Here is an 18337-nt window from a genome sequence, read left to right on the forward strand (position 1 = left end):
AAAGTCTCACAAAAATCACTCTACTCTCCACTCTCAACTCTCTACTCATCTCTTCACTACTCTCTCACACTAACCTCAAAAGAGTTATATTCTCATAACTCACCAATGATTCAACTCAATAAGACATAGAAGAAGAAGAAGGAATGAGAGAAATGAAAAGAAAACCTTGAAGCTTCAAGGTGGGTGCAACAAAAATAACCCCCATCTCTCTCTCTACCCTCTCCTCCTCCATCTTCTATCATCCCCTATCCTCTTCACTATGTTTTAAATGGACTTGGGATGAATGGACCTCGAAGCAAATAATCCATTAAGATCATCTCTTTCAATGAGATGATCCTATGATTGAGCTGAAAGTAAATCCCTACTTAGGGTACAAATACACACACGTGGCACTTTATTTTTCACTTTTTAAAAAATCAAAATAACCGAATTCTTTAAGGTTACCGCCACTTGACGGGGAGAAAAGGGTGCCTAACACCTTTCCTTTTCTCCAACCGAGCCGCTTACCCCGAATCCCTAGGTTTGATTAGTTCCTATCCATCGCGAGTCACTACGAGCTAAAATGTCACTTTTTTTGGAAAATGCACATCGGGTGACCATTCACACCCACTTACAACATGAATGGTGGCGACTCCAAACCATCGTAGATGTGATCATCGTAATGACGAAATCCACGTATCTACACTAAATTTTGATAAAGGACATATTAGCCATGGATTGATAGATTTAGTGAGGATTAGATTGTAATCACTTGCAAAAGACTAACATGGGATGCCTTCTTATGTTATTTGTCATAATTTAAGTGCACACATGATTGCATTTTACTAAGTTTTCAGAGTTTAATTTTTTACGCATGCCTGCAATTTTTACATACACCCCTAACGTGACCATAGACCATTTCATCGGGATACATATTTGCACATATTTATGGAGATGTACAAGTGTATCTTGATTTTCTATGGTTCTAGCCCATGCCATGTTAGGGGGCGCTAGAAAATCACGACTCATTTCTTTATTCATGTAGCATAGCGCTCCCTCAATCGTTAAAATCTACCACAAACCACTGCAGAGAAAAGGCATTATAGAGGATCGATCCACTACCCCACCCCCCCCCCTCCCCAATGATTTGGTTAGTTACTTTTAGGTAAAATTATATAAAGAGAATTAAATATATTTAATATTTACAAAAAATAATCTATTCCTTTAAAAAATTATCAAAAACAATTGGACTGTCTAGCATTTTAATGTGTTTTATACATACTTTACCAAAAATACCCTCCAAATGTCAAACTGTCCAACGTTTTAATGTGTACCTCTTTGGCATTTTCATCCATGGGAGTAATAAACACATTAAAATGTTGGACAGTCTAGCGAGTTATGGAGTACAGTCCATCAAGTTATTAAAACGCCAAACTATCTATTGACTTAAATCATTTTTGGTTATTTTTTGAAAAATAGATTTTTTTTAATAAATATTAAAATATTTAATCGTCTTTTTATAATTTTTCCTTAATTACTTTTATTATATCTAGGATTTGTCATTTAAACCACTAATGCATGTGTACAAATATATGGTAGATCAAGATTGAACACATGTCACCTTAAGATATTCATTGAACGGGGTGGGATGTATTCTCGTGCACGGGAATAAGATAAAAAATGAGAAAAAGTGGTACCCAGAGATAAGAATCAAGATCCTTTACAGGATGTACTCAAGACCACCCTTCAAGAAATTCTAACTTCTTAGTCATGTCAATGATCTATAAACATAAGGAACAATGTGAATCTATAAATAAATAGTCATGGATCTTTAAGATTGTGGTATAGATAGTGTGATAAACTTAATGTTTTGCACTTCAAATAATATTAGTTAAGAGTTGCTTTACTTATTGAGTCAATAAGAATTATAGGTCGAGCTGTATTCAGTTATTAAGCTTAAGAGTCATGGATTGACTTATGTTCCCCTCGAAGCGAAGCAACTTACCTCTTTTACTTGTTTTCTATGTAGTTATTAGCGGGAGAACTAGGCACATATAATTTGGTATCAATGTTATGTCTTAGCTAGGTTCAAACTTTGGGAGGAGTGAATTGGGAAAGGACTACTTAGAGCCCGAAAAGAGAGTACCAAAGTGAAAATCACTACAAAATGTGTCATCGTGGACGTTGGTTGTAGGGCATGTGGCTAAAATAGAAACCTATTTATCCTAACTAGAGATGTGGTGTCAGCTCTAATACCAAATGATCTTTCTCCTACTTATGATTATATTAAAAATAAGGAAAAGAAGCAAGTTGTTTCACTTAAAAGGGAAGCATCTCATGTTTCTCTTTAAAGATGAAGGAATTTGAAAGACTAACTTCTACACAACCTCTTATCTTAAATAACTTAAATCATGCAATACTTAATGACTTCTTAACTGATTTAACAATAAAATATATGACTATGGTTAACTCAATAACTAAATACAACTAAACCCACGATTCTAATTGCTTCATTCATTTTAGGTCATAGGAGCTGCCTAAGAGAAACCCGAACATCCTCCCATACCTGATCCCCTATGTGGAGCCACCATCGTAGTATAGATCACATGTGTCACAACTAAAACAACTCCTAACTAAAATTGTTTAGGCAGATACATGTAATCGTAGGAAATTACTAAACTAGGTTTTAAGGAATGTAAATCTATAAATTTTGTTATCCTAATCAAAATTTAACTTAAACATCAGAGGTTCTTTGATACCACATTGTCCAATAGAAGGAGAGGGGAAAAAAGATGTCTAACTTGGAAAGCAAGATATTGGTGATCTTGAGGTGTTAGTGATAGCGAAAAAATTACTTCGCATCAGTGGCATTATTTATGGAAAGTTTTGCTTGAATTAAATCACTAATTCTATTTGCACGTTTGTCTAGATTGAGTACATGCCCGATGCATTTCAATTGGATTTTCCTAATTTTATTTTTTCTATGCAAGCAATGATTTTCTTAGAATTTAATTTTCTAAGTTGTAAATTTGTGTGCTACCAAGTTCTAGTTTTTCTATTAAAATTCAAAAAGAAAATCCAAGAAAATGGAGTAGGCTAGAAAAAAGATCGTTGCTATTGGCACCCAAACTTTGACAATTGGACCCCAATTAAAAATAAAGAAAAATAAGTGAAGGGCAAATTATCATTTTGTGTGCAAAATATGAGAAATTCAGAGTCCGGTACGCTTTTCATTTTAAATCCTAAAACATATTTTCGAGAAAGTTCACCAGTAGGTATTCTAATTTTAAGTGACAATCTCGTTGATAAAAAAATGACAAAAACGCTGATAATTACCAGTGACATCACCGTTAAAAAATAAAGATAATATTTGTTGAAATCGTCACCTTTTTATCAATGAGATTCTCACTTTGAAATCAAGGGTATTTGTTCTTTAAATTTTTCAACGAGTTTATCATTTTTTTTATTAGCGAGATAGTCACTTTAAATTAAAATATTTACTAGCAAGAAAACATGTTTTGGGAACTAAAGTGAACAATATACCAGAATCAGAAATTTTATAAGTTGCACACGTTTTGAGAAAATTCTCGTAAGAAGTGATGGTTGAGAATGAGTAAATGTTGGGGTGTCAATAGAAACTCTCTCATTTTTTAACTAGATTTCTATTTGTTGGGTTTAGGAATTAGAATTTTGTGTAAGCCTAATCATAATTGACAATAACTACTGAAATTGTTTGACCGAGAGTTATAATGGTTTGAAATGTCGAGATTATAATTTGAGCCAAACCTTTAAAATGTTTGAATGGTAGTGACAGACAATTTAAGAAATTGGGGGTGCAAATAGCAACTCTCAAAAATAAATATGATGGGCCTGAGAAGGCCCACGTACCCATTGGGCATTGGCCCACTCTAAAAAGTACAGCCCTAGATTTCATGCACTCAACCAGGAGCATCAAACGGACCACAGAGGAAGACAGCACCAACCGTAATTTAACGACCGTCAAAAAGAGGAGAAGAAGAGACGACTTGGACACCAAAACCTACTCAAAACTCAGATTATTTTCGATTTTCCATTTTTTTTCCTCCTAAAACTTCAATCAGAACGCAGAAGAACATCTGGGTTGGTCAAGGGTGCGTAGATTTCCCCAAAGAGGCGTAGGTTAAGAAGTTCTCCCCTCATCTGGACTCTTTATAACCACCACAGCCATGGCTGCTCAAGCACCAGTTGTGCACGAAGACGATTATTCTTTACTGAAAGATCTTAATTTAGAAATCAGAAGAGAAGAACCCACATTTTCTTTATGCTTTTGGATTTACATTTTGAACTCCACGAGCTTTCCTGTTACAATCCTTCGACAGGTCTCTCTTTTACTGCCTTGTTCTATACATCTCTCCATGTATTTATACTTTTTTTATTTATTTATAATAATTATAATACCCATTTATTGTTTTTATAAGATTTTGTTCTCCACCTGCCATACTTCATGTTTTTTAGTGTTTTTTTTGGTGATTAATTGCGGGGATTTGGCCAAATTCATTGTATCTTGGATTACCAAAATATAAATATAGTAATATATCAATGTTTCACCAGAAGAGGAAAAACCCATTTCCTGCTTTTCAAGGTTGTGATGTTCTTGTAAGATTTTGTTCATCAACTTGGATATCTGTATGTCATTTGTTCAATTTTTTTGGGGTGAATAATTGTGGGTACATGGAAAATTTTATTTTTCTTGGATTATCGAGTACTTAAAGGCTGTTGCTTTACCAGAAGAAGCATTACGAACCCATTTATTATTTTAAATGTTTTTGTAAGATTTTGTTCACCATCTGCCATACTTCATGTGCTTTGTTCTTTTTTTTCTTTCTTTTTTATTATTTTGTGATTAATTGTGGGGACATGGCCAAATTTATGGTTCCTTGGACTACCCAAATACAAATAGAAATCTAGATCAATGTTTCACTAGAAGAAGAAAGACCCATTTCTTGCAACAAGATATCTGATCACTCATTAAATCGACACCGTACAAAAAGAATGACATGGAAGGTCGTGTACAACGGAAGAGGTAATAGTCCCATCTGCACTTTCGCGATCAGACGTTTCAAACTTTTCAAGGTTGTGATGTTCTTGTAAGATTTGGTTCATCACCTTGGATATTTATATGTCATTTGTTCAAAATTTTTGGGTGAATGGTTATGGGTACTTGGAAAATGTTATGTTTCTTGGATTATCTTGTACTTAAAGGCCATTGCTTCACCGGAAGAAGCAATACCAACCCATTTCTTGTTTTAAGTTTTTGTAAGATTTTGTTCACCACCTGCCATATTTCATATATATATATATTTTTTGGTAATTAATTGTGGGGACATGAACAAATTCATTGTTTCTTGGATTACCCAAAGTCAATTAGAGTTATAGATCAATTTTGACCAGAAGAAGAAATACCCATTTCCTTGTTTTCAAGGTTGTGACGTTTTTCTAAGATTTGGTTCATCACCTTGGATATTTGTATGTCATTTGTTCAATTTTTTTGGGTGAATAATTGTGGATACATGGAAAAATTTACATTTCTTGGATTATTGAGTACTAAAAGGCCATGGCTTTACCAGAAGAAGCATTACCATTTCCTGTTTTTTTTTTTTTTTTGATCTGTAAAGATAAATTTATTGATAAGAAAAATGAGGGGGGTCGAGTGACCATTTCCTGTTTTTCATTTTGCTAATGTTCTAGTAAGATTTTATTGATCACTTGCAATCTCTGCACCTTTTATTTTCCCACTTTTTTCCATTGACGGTTAATCATGGGTTCATCGAAAAATTGATGGTTTTTCTACCCAAATGCATTTTGAAGGTGTTTGCTCTTTTTATCTTGTTTTGCAAGATTTTATTCATCACCTGTGGCATTTGTATGCTGCTTGTTCATTGTTTTTGGGGGATTATTTGTGGGGTCATGGTGAAATTCACTCATCTCTGGGGTACCCAAATGCATTTTTAAGGTGATTGCAGTAGGCTTTCTATATTTTAAAAAATGTACTGTTTTTTTCAACTGAAGAAGCAATATCGCTTTCCATTTTTCACAATAATGTTTCTACGGTTGTATTCATTATGATTTCATTTTCTTTCCACATTTTTTAAACAAATTGGTTCATATTTCTCCATAAACAAATGCATTTTAATGCTGGAGCCCACTTCTCATTCTCTCAATCTTTCTACTCATTTTTTTTTTCCCAAATGCAACTAGCAATTCCCAAATCACCAACGTTTAGTAATTTATAAATGGGGAAATTTGTTTTCACAGGGTATCTAAATTTATTTCAAAATTGAAAGTTTAGCTCAATCATGATTACACAAAACACTTCTTGAAAGTATGACCGAAAATTTCATTCTAACAAGTAAAATATTATTGAAGTTAAGTTCTTATTAGAGGGAGTTATAACTTGATCACACACCTTAACTTTGGTCCCAAAATCCACAGTTTTTACTATCTTTTAACTGAAAATGGATAAGCTACCTGAATCAGGACTGTATGTACGAATCTTTCATAATTAACCATAATACTCTTTTTTTTTTTTTCCCTGAATTTACTTTCTCCACGTACTTTGGGAAGAATGATGAGGGATGACTTCATGTTTTGTATGAGACTGGATGCATCCAACATTGAGGACGGAATACCGCCATCTCTTTTTGTTGAATTGTACCATATGCATCTATATACATCAGCTTTTTTCCTCTCATTTTCTGTTTAGAATGGAAATATTGATATATTTCTACATTTTTTCTTACACAGCTGCGGACTGGGGTTGAAGGTGATGCTCCTTTCCTTGTTTTGAACAAGGAGAAGAAAATGGCACTCTTCCCATTATTGCTCCTACATGAAGAAGCTCCCCTTCCTGACGATTCTGCTTCATGGACTGAAGTTCCATGTGCATCATCAAAGATCGAGTGTCCTTTCGAAAAATGGGTCCATGTTGGATGCGAGGTTTGTTTTCATCATAGTGAAGTTTGTTGGTCATCTGAATGAGAAATTTGACTAGTTTTATGTGCTTCCTCATTTTAAAAGAAATAATTTTCCCAACACCTCTAGATGACCCACTTGGGCTAGTTTTTCCTTATTGTAATTTTCATGAAAATGGATGATCACTTTTATATGTTGGTGTGTTCACAGTCCTTTTTTAGGTATACTTTTTTTTTCCCTTCAGGTGAGACACCAGAGTTTAAACTTTAAAGAATTGAATTGTATAACACCCTGCATCTATTTTTCACATCGATGCTAGTCTAGTATGATACATTGGAGTATGGGACAACATGAGCAGTATCGATACAGAAAATTGATTTACCCTTAATTAAGTTAGTTTTTATATTAAAGGTGTCATGAAAGGTTGTACTAAGTATGTTGTATGTTTAGCTAATCTAAGCATTAAGCCTAGTTCAGTTTAATATATCTTAAGAGTAAAAGTCTGTATTCAGTGCACAAAGGTCCTACTTTTTAGTATTTATTTATCATCTTATTTGTTGGTATGTCTCGGTTTTCAGCTTACCAATATGCTAAACATTATCAAGAAAAAAATGCACTTTCAACTTTTATTAATTGATGTGTTGTTTTGTGGTAACTGTCTTTATTCTAGGTATCCTCAAATTTAATACGTCTTCACATAGATGGGGTGGTGGTGGGAGAAAAGCCTTTATCTTCCACCTTGAAGACAGACACTAATCCGGAAAATTTGAGAATAACTTTGGCCGGTACTGATGAAGAAAATGGGAGACCAGATAGTTATGTCCATTATGTTCGAATCTTGCCTTTGGCATCCTCTATTAATGATCATTTTGTTAAGGTGCATAGTAAGAACCTTGTCTACCTTTCTTCTAAATTTTCTCATTAACCTAGAAGGTAAATTTCAATCATACTTAAGAAACATTTTTGATCGATGGCAGAACCCCCCAGTAGAATTATCCATTGATAATTCTTGCATATCTGAGATAGAAGAAGGTGGAGATGGTGTTTGGAGCATCGTTGGTGGAAAGGTTGGGGACCTTTGTTCTATCTATATACTTGTTTCTTATTCTTCTATCTTCATTTCCCAAGCTAGAGATGGATTTTGTTAGATTCTATATTTTTTGTTACTATTTTATGGAAAATTTATATATTTCTAGTGTCAACTATTTATCTAGATTCATTTGTATATAGCTCGAATGAATTTAATTATATATATATATATATGTCTTGTAGTTTCGCTTTGTTTTGGGTTGTCCTCTCAACCCCCTCTTTTTATCAATAAATTATCTTTATCGATCAAAAAATTTTTTTAATTATATATATCATTTGCTAATACAAAATGTATTTCATAATATATCTTCTAATATTACCATAATAACTATATGATGCAATTGGCAATGGGCTTCTAACAAAGGCCATGAAATTGTTTCAATTGACCATAAATCCCATGGAAATGACCTTCGCTCAAATCCAATTTATGACCCATCAACAACCCTAGCAGTATTGTTGCCAAGGGCAAAGAGGAACAAAAGTTTCCAGCTGCAGAGACTCATTCATTATCATCATCTTGGAGGCTTACACCTTGAGATTTGCCTCAGGGTGAGACTCACAATAAGGACCTTGAGGCTTTAAGGAAATATAATTTTCCTTCAATGGCGCATGCCTTATTTTTTTTATTGATTAGCTGGGGTTGAAGGGACCCCATCCTTTACAAAAATAAAGAACATCAAACTCGGATGTAATTACAAGATAGATCATCTTGAAGAATACCACGCAACTCATTCGGCACAAGGTGCTTATCCAAATGCTTATGTTCAAAGAGTTGTTCATAAAACTCATGCTTTAGGAGGCCCATGCCTATTTATTACTATAGTATACTGTATACACCTTATGTGAATGTGGTTGTCTATTTTTCTCTTTGTTCATTGTAGTACCCATATATATTAGTCCTTATAACATAATGTCTTTAGTTATGTATCTTACATCTTTTGGCCCTAAACATTGAATGTTTCAGGGTCAATGTCTTGTATCGTTCTTGGCCAATTCCAATACATATTGACTGATACATTCCGATATTTTAAACCATGCTCCCAACTCATGCATGTAACATCATTTTTTATTTTTTTGATGGGTATGTAAGATCATATTATTTTTTAGATTGCCCTTAGTGTCTATAAATAAGTACCTTATATTTCATCATAAAATTAGACTGCTTTGTCCACTAAATTGCCCTTTGTTTGAAAATTTCCAAGTTGAATCATTTCCTACCAAAGTCAATAGGCCATCCATGTACTTAAAATAGACCAACAACTCAATACCTATGGTTCAGAAACAAGGGCAAAGTGCAAAATTGCACTAAATATCATGGCACGAAACTGATCAATCACACTATGGAATTGTAGAAGAAAGTGATGGAAATAAGGCTAAGACAAGAAACAACAATATCGGATTAGCTTAATCACAGGAAGGTCAACTATCGAGGCCATCTTCTTACTCAGAAAATTACTATTTTCGAGAGGAGAAGAATTTACTTAATAGTTTTTATTGAATTAAAATAAAAATATGACCCTATAGAATTAATTGCTGGAGGAGGAAAAGGGTGAGATGAGGGAGTCTCCATTTACAATGGGTTTGCACCATGGATGCAAATAATTATTGGATTGATCTACTGTAAATCTGTACATTTTTTTACAGGCATCTTCAGATGTTTCCTTACTAGAAAGAGAATTTTTTTAGCATTACATGAAATTGACTGACTACTAATTTTAGAGGATTTATGTTGTACTACAGTGGTAGTACACATTTCGGTGTAGACTCTATTTTCCCCTTATGATGATGGTTAATAGATTTTTTGAAGTGTAAATTTTTTATTAAATCAAAAAAGAAAAGAGAGAAGGAGATGATGGTTAGTATTGAAAATATGTGATCACTGTATTTTTTCTTGTGGGCTGGGTGTTTTCTTGAGTGGCTTTTGTATTTTCCTCCTTTTTTCTTCTTTGTTTCTTTGCTCTTCTTGTATAGGGGTCACCTCGGCCTCTAGTTTTTTCTTCATTAATAAATTTTATACTTATGAAAAAAATATATATGTGATCACCATACACTTCATCTTTCATCCCTCCAGAACATAAAACCCCTAGGTGTGCTTCAAATCATTAAATTTCCATTAAAGTTTCAATCCTTGGCCTCTATAGAAAAGCTGTTGGAATCATTGAGAAGATGAGGGAGGAGTAGACTCGCAGCAAGAGATCATATGGCTAAAAGAAAGGCATTTAAAGGTTGCAGTTAAACAAGTTGAGTAAGCAATGCAAACAATTCAGAATCTCACAAGTATGGTCCATGCAAGAGGGGCATTGATTGAATAGGCCATATTGTTCGCACGTGCATCTATTGATTATAATTGATTGTGCTGCATTGATTGAACGGGTCAGATTGTTTCGATGTGTTGGCCCAGGGATGTAATTACCTAATAATTCCGATTAATGAAATATTGTTGAAAATCTTACTTCTTTACACCAAATAGTTTTTGCCTGTGATTCCTTTCTATTGTCTTTGCAACCTATTAAAAAAGCTATGCCACCACCCACATTTTAGTTCTGAAAAGTATTTATCTTGGCTATTTTAATCTAGTTTTTTTTTTTCCTTTCATTTCCCTGTATTAATAACCTAGTGTGTCATCACAGGCATCTTGTCGCAGGAATTTTACCTTGGATGTTGTTTTATTAGATGCCTTTGGTCATCCTGTAAACAAGGAAATGGAGGTTTTGTACTCTTAACTTTTGTGTCTTACAAATTACTAACATTTTTTACCAATTAGTTTTACATTATTCTATTGGTGGTTGTTTTTTTAGGTTGTTGCTTCTCTCCTATATGCTGATAATGGAGTTCCTGTTGAGAAGCCAAATGATGCAGAAGCTCCCTTATTGACAAGCTACGATGGAATTGAATTTTCTTCTTCTCTAAGGCCGAGCAAATTGCTTCATGGTCGGGCATCATTTAAGCTCAAAATATCTCAGGTGCTCATATGAGAAAAATCATTCTTTTGGTATCTCTTGTACTTAATGAAAAAAACATGGCTTGTGGTCTCTCAGATGCTTATGTATGCAAGATGTTCTATGGTGGTACACATGTGCTCATGCAAGAGGATGGTATTCATGATTCATAGTTTCCCACTAGGGAGATCCCTCACCGAAAAGGAAAAAAAAAAAAAACTGATCTGATGATCGTTACCATCCATTTTATGGAGTTTCTCTTAGACCATTCACCATTTCCCCCCATATTTAATGATTTGAAGACAAAGAAGGGCATATGGACTTGGATCAGGTCACCATGCCTGGTGGTTTGGAGTCTCAGATGGGTCAAAAATGGTTTTTACGTAGATGATTTATTTTAGATGATAAAATTGTTAACTTTTAAAAACATGTTTTTAACTCAGTGAGTCATCTTGATCGACTAGTTCAATTTCTGGTTGACTCGGGATAAATATCCTGGATTTTGCTGAAACCAAGATGACCGAATTCTAAATGACCCAGCCGATCATGTTTATTTGTCGGAATCCCTTCCTGGTCTGGAATATCTTTCAGGTATCCTTGTATTATTGATGTCATTACAAACATAACATTTGGATGCTACATTCATGTGATGTTCCTTATGCCATGCATTTGAGAGGTAAACCACCTTATACATGTAGACATATATGTATTTTTCCTGGAGAAGAAATCTTAGTACTCTTTGCAATCTTCCTTGCTGTATTTGGCAGATATTACATATAATTTCACATATTTACAATGTGGTTTTGTTGCCATGTCGACCTAAATTTGTTGATGACTTCTTTTCCCCTTTTGCCTTTTCAGCTTTCTTCTAAATGTGACAATAGGTTGTTCCGTGTTCGGTTTGACTCGCCAAAAACTGGAAGATACCCTTTTTTTGAGGCATACTCCCGTCCAATTCGTTGTATCTCTAGGAGCCGTAATACCCGGGTATCCTCACTTCCCTGGAAGAAATCGACTACCACAGCCAATCCACTCGATGGACCTCAGTCACTCAGTGTGGATGATGGATCCTCAGAAGCTCAACAAAATAATGGTGATGGGCACTTTCCAATATTGACTACCCGAGAACCAAGACCCAGTCTACCTCCAAAACGTATTAAATTGGGTGGCGAAAAATCATCTGTGAGGGTTCAGGCTGACCCCACTTTGGACCGGCCCGATGATATATGCAACTCTGAGGCCTTGAAAACTAATCAGGTATTCACTGTGCCATTCATTTTCCATCATTATTTCCTACTGAGATACTTATGGGGTGGTCAAGTATACTGTAAATTTTCTAAGAACTAACATGGTGGTGCATGATATTGACATAGAACGTGGAGGGGAAAATTGAAAACCTCGAAGGAACGGACAATACTCCATCCGACTCTGAAAGTGTTCAAGCTAGAGACTCAGCTTTCAAGGAGGGGGCAAGTACTGGAAATCCAATCTCAGATTTGACCATTTTTAAATACTGCCTAGGAGGCATAAATGAGCAATCTCTACTGCTCAAGGAGGTCATAACCTCCGCTACTGACCAAGAGATGATAACCTTTGCACAACAGGTTTCCCTATACACAGGATGTTCTCACCACCGGTAAATTTCATAGTTAAGCTAATTTATACTATACAAGTTGTTTCCCTTTTGAATGATGATACGTATATGTTGGGTAGAACATAAGATCGAAAGTGCATCAGTACACCTCTCTCACAAGCAGGGATACCCCATTCAACTGGTCTCAAGTAGGAGAGCTCCCTAAAGCTAAACTTGGTCTAATAAGCCAAATAGACTGAGCTTAGGTGTAGGAGCCTCTAACTGAGACATATCAGGTAGTTGGTCTAACCCTTTTGCCTGTGTACTAGGGGTGCAACTTGGTCCGGTTCAAATGGAGAACCGGACCAAACCTATAGCTTTGGGCTGGAGTTGGGGTCTGTCTGGAACAAGTTGCAGTTCGGTTTTGGGTTAAGAAAACAGAAAACCGATCAATTTGGTTCAGTTCTCAGTTCATGGCTTGTATAGAACCGAACCAAACCGGGATCCGAACTCTGATGTAATAAATAAATAAATATATTAATTTATTATGAATTATTTTGGAGTTACAGCATAGATTAATGACTTATTTTTTATGGATTAATTGATGACTTTTTATGGATAGGTTAATGATTTATTATATGAATTATTATATATTTGCTTTGTTTTTTTCTTGCTAAAATATGCTACTTTCAAGAAAGTTTATATAGAAAATGGCAACACATAGAACCAAACCAAATCAGACCAAACCGACCTTAGTTTGGTTGGGTTGGTTTGGTTCTATTGACATTTTGGTTTGGTTCTGGTTCTTATTTAGTGGAATCAACCTATGTTGGTTTGGTTCCAATTTGGCCCCAAATCGAGCCAAACCGAGTTGCATACCTACTTTGTACCAGATGCTCTGGTATGCTTTTGCAATGATCCTTGTTCAGATTTCCGCTGAGCAACAATTGTTTCTTCAGGTACCAAGTATCAATTACAAAGAGATTGTTGCAAGAGGGGACTGATGCTTGGGATTCTATCTCACAAAACAACCATCAAGTTCTTTGGGAAAAGGCAGTTACTGAGCTTGGAGAGCGATTCATGAAGATCTCTTGCTGCACTACTAGGATTCTGATGGAAAAGGTTACTCCTTTGTTCGCTCAGAATTACTGCTCTTTGCTCATTATAAGTCTAGAGAACTCACGAGTCGGAATTGAATTTCTGCCTTCGGAAACTATGACTCAATGAGAGGATCCAGTGGATGAGTCTCCGGTGTTTAAATTTTTTAGCTAAAATGGAAAATAATTTTTTATGACAAAAAATTCATACTTCGTCAAGTTTTAGTCGAAAAATAATATTTTTTAAGACACGCCGAGTCTTCATAATTTGACTTAGAAAACCTGAAAAATTGCTTTTCATGGCAGTCAAACCATTTTGCTGAGTTCTAACTGAATTCTTCTATTTTTGTTTTAAAGAGAGATTAGTGATCAATAATTGGTAGGTGAAGGCAGGTTTTGAACCAAGGTCAAGGTATCAATACTTATAGACTCTGACCAACTTAGCAAGCTGGTTACTTAAACTAAGCTCTTCTATTTATGAACAACATAGCCTAGAAGATTTTTTATTTTTTTATTTTGATCTCTCAAATATTTCAGGATTTTGAGCTTTTGCGAAGAATTTCAGGGTGTCGAGACTATTTGACTCGAGAAAGCTTCAACAAGCTGTGGCAATGGCTATACCCGGTAGCTTTTACATTATCAAGAGATTGTATAAATTCAATGTGGGGGTGTATGTCACCCAAGTGGATAGAAGGATTGATTACAAGGGAAGAAGCAGAATCTTCGCTTAGGGGTCCGAGGGGATTCCAAGAACCCGGGACTTTCATACTAAGGTTTCCTACTTCACGGAGTTGGCCCCACCCTGATGCTGGTTGCTTGATTGTTACTTATGTTGGCAAGGATTACAGTCTTCATCGTAGGATGCTCTCTCTTGATCATAGGTGTGTTCGTAATTTCCTCATTCCATTTTCTCTATAAATTAAGAATATTCCACATATTAAGGATGGGATGAAATATTCCTGCTTGTCTGTGCTGTAAATGCGAAATATATTAATGATGGTGGCAACCCACCTTTCGATGGAAACTAAGAGATTTCCATGGCCACCAATCTATCTCTAATTGCTGATACAAATGTTGATCATATTTTGTGCTGCTTGTATGGTACTGGAAGGGATGACCTTCCTATCTCTACACTTATTGAGGGAGGGAGAAAATCATTCAAAGATTTAAGGGGTTCTTGGTATTTTTTTCATAGAGCTGCTATTGGCACCCCAACTTTTACTTCTTACACCCCAATTAAAAATGAAGAAATAATTGAATGACTGAGAATAAGTAAAAATTGGGTGTGCCAATAGAAGCTCTCTCATTTTTTTACTAGATTCCTAATTTTCAGGTTGATGATTTTATATGAGCCTAATCATAATTGTAAACAACTATTGAAGTTGTTTGAATGAGTATTATAATGTTTTGTAATGTTTGAGCCTATTACTTGAGCCAAACCTTTGTAATGTTTGAAGTGTGTTTTAATCTTTAATTGGGGTGCCAATAGCAGCTCTCTTATTTTATTGGTGCAATATGTAGGGGATTTTCTTTGAAGATTTCCTCTTTAGATGGGATCTGGTGTGTAAGGTTAGAGAGTGGTGGGATTTGCTTTTGCCCCTCTTGTTTTTTTCCTCTTAGTTTCTGGTGGTCTCCTCAACTTCCCTTCTCAGTAATTTTATTTTATATCTATCAAAAAATGGGAACATCCTTACCAATTCATGAGTGCTTTGAGGAACACGTAAGAGTCAACTAACACATGATGTTAACTTTTCTTTCTTTCTCTGCTGTAGTAATGGGCAAATGAATCAAAAACCATTGCAAGACTTGTTACTGGCAGAACCCCATCTCACTCGATTGGGAAGGTAACTTCAATTGAACTTTTTTACTTTTTTTTTTTTTTTTTTTAATTCTCTTTTCTTTTTCAACGGTTGTAGAATTCAGCTACATTGATGCTTTTTAACCTTAGAATGTTGAAATAAAACAGGGTCATAAGAGATGTCAGCAAGTTTGATGCAGCAGAAGCCTAAATCCTCACTTGGTGAAGACTGAAGATGATTGTATTTTTATTCTTTCACCTTCTTGTTTCACCGTTTTCAAATATTTAGTTAGTCTATAGTTATTCCCTATTTATAAATCCGCTTGCGTACCCCCCTATGTATAACATATTGGATTATCCAACCATACAATGAGTAGCCAACATCGTGAAAAACCATCTCAAATATTTAAAAAAAAAAAGAAAAAGAAAAAAGGGAGTAATACTGGGATGGATTGATTTTTTGGCACAGTATCCATGTGGGCTCTACAAGCTTGAGTACAAATAGGGAGTAAGAACGGGGAGTCTTAATTCTTGTATATTTGTAGTCATGTCATGATATTTGGAATGCTAATAGTATAAGTCTGTATCGAATATTATCTTGAACCTGACGGCATATTTATAAGACATGCTCGATGTACATAGTTCTTGAAATAGAAAAAAAGTTTACCATTTTCCTGTTTTGAGTATTACTGCATTCTTATGAAACTTGATAATTGCAAATATCATATTTCAGTCGAATGGTTCAGCTGTGAGGATCTAAGTTTATCATTCCCTTTACATCTTACATGTTTGATAAAAAAAAATTTAGGGTATTTTATTAATTTCTACATGTAATGATGGATGTAAGTTTTTCATTCACTTTTACATTTTAGATGTAAATTATAAAATAGGTTTCATTCAATTAATTATTCATTTTTTAATATTGTTTATTAAAGTTAAAATCTAAATTTGTTAGTTTATTGTTATACACTCGGAGAATATGTCACATGTTCGATAAAATGCCTATAAGAGATATTTTACCCATCTCTACATGTAATGATACATGCTAAGTTTCTTATTCACTTTTATAACTTTTTTTAGCCATGTCATCACGTCAAAGACAGACAACCTCATGTAAGAGGCGTCGTGTTACTTCTACAAGTACACAACCCATAATTCTAGACGGTGGCAGTGAAGATGTTGGACCCTCACGTGTACAAGATGTTAGGGATGAATTCCCCAGTGGCCCCATTGCGAGTGCAATGAACAAATAGCTTAGGTTTTTGTTTCGGACGCATCTCAACCATCTCATCAGTTTTTGAAAATTGCATTTGTGATAAATTATCGTCAATTGAAACTTCATTTTCAAAATCTAGAGGATCCTATATAGTTGACGCATCAAATTTTACACTCGGAATGCTTCGGTCTACCACCCCTAATAGAAATTTCCAGTATTGGCTCCTCCAGTGATGTTATCTTTAGTCTTTCGCTTCCTCGTGTGATTGTCTTTCTCTTATAAGGGTCTTCACATTATAAATTGCCTTTATAGAGGAGCCACTGTTCGCATTTTGTTTCTTAATTTCTTGAAGTATTTGTTTCAGTTTGACACTTGATTGATACATACTTTTAAAAAATTCATTTTCATCTTTTGTAACCTCGATGCATAAGAAAAACCTTGAAAAGCCTTCAAAAGTTGGTTGTGAGTACTACATACCACCTTAACCTTCCATTGGTCACCTTCCGGCATTTTCACATCTTTCAAAGAGAAAGGGCAGCCACACTTCTTAGTGTCACTTTGTCTAAGGATCACCAAATCAAATCCACTATAATTCCCACCCCTCCCACATCCAAAAAATAATTTTGGTGTCTTTTTCCTTTTAAATAAAATTTGGCCTGCCTGTGTCTCGAACCCATTTCCACAAGTCTTCTCGGGTTTGAAATACCTAAGAGATAAATATAATATCATGATTATTTTATGAAATAAATTAAAAATTATTATGAAGTGATCTATCGATCAATTAAAAAATTATATACCTCATCTGTAATGAAAACATGTGAGACATCCGCAGGTAAATTATCAACAAATGGTAGTCCCTACATGAACATTGGAAGGAAAATTATTAAACAAGAAAAATAATCAAAACTAAAAAATTTCAGTACTGTTGAGCGGGTCTATTGAATTTTACATTGACACTTAGTAAACACATAACGATAAATACAAAACCATTCAATTCAGACATACCAAATAGTGCATTACAAAACATTTCATGTATGCACTGTTCAGTACACTTGTACTGAAGAAAACAACTTACTTTGGTAAATACATATCGAAAATTAGCACCCTTATACAGTAAGTGCATACCGAACATGTCTATAAATGGGGAACCTATGTAAAAAATTGTTCAGTATAAACATACCAAATATATGATGCAATAGTCAGTGAATACACATTGAAATCGTACTATAATTTCAGTATTGGATTACCGAAGGTTCTCGAAAATTTGAAAAAAATAATAATATAGTTTAAATGATAACGATAAATTGATTTTTTGTAAATGTTTGCAAAACGATAATAAACAACTCCTAAAACAAAAGATGATAAAAACTTATAAAAACTCACCTCCATATATCAAAAAGCTTAATTTGTATCAAACAATGACAAATATTGTATAAGATGAGTAATGGCCACTATAAATCGATCAAAAACTAATCTTCTTGAAAGTATTTTCAGTGAAAATTTTCAGTAGATTTTAAACTTTATGTATCGGTAGAAAGCAATGGTCGTGTCCATTCGTTTAATATTGGGTGGGTGTAAGCAGTAAAATCATAACAAAAATCAAAAGGGTATTTATGTACTTGCACATTATTGACATTTAAAGTATATTAATTGGGTGTAAGGAGCAGAAATTGGGTGTATATAGCGCGCCATTAC

At 34.6% G+C, this 18337-nt stretch overlaps 1 protein-coding gene across 1 annotated transcript; it reads left to right on the forward strand.

Moving 5' to 3' along the window:
• The first annotated feature begins 3912 nt into the window (after positions 1-3912).
• Positions 3913-15832, forward strand: LOC147408204 (SH2 domain-containing protein B-like). Its single transcript, XM_086437090.1, has 12 exons — positions 3913-4337; positions 6763-6954; positions 7601-7807; positions 7908-7997; positions 10650-10727; positions 10818-10982; positions 11820-12215; positions 12332-12594; positions 13491-13653; positions 14166-14509; positions 15401-15472; positions 15595-15832. Exons 1-12 carry the CDS (start codon positions 4185-4187, stop codon positions 15635-15637), a joined length of 2166 nt encoding a protein of 721 aa, XP_086293216.1. The 5' UTR covers positions 3913-4184; the 3' UTR covers positions 15638-15832.
• The last annotated feature ends 2505 nt before the right edge of the window (positions 15833-18337 follow it).

The sequence above is a fragment of the Akebia trifoliata genome, chromosome 3 (assembly GCF_017979445.1).
Source record: "Akebia trifoliata isolate Shusen 1 chromosome 3, ASM1797944v1, whole genome shotgun sequence".
Taxonomy (NCBI): domain Eukaryota; kingdom Viridiplantae; phylum Streptophyta; class Magnoliopsida; order Ranunculales; family Lardizabalaceae; genus Akebia; species Akebia trifoliata.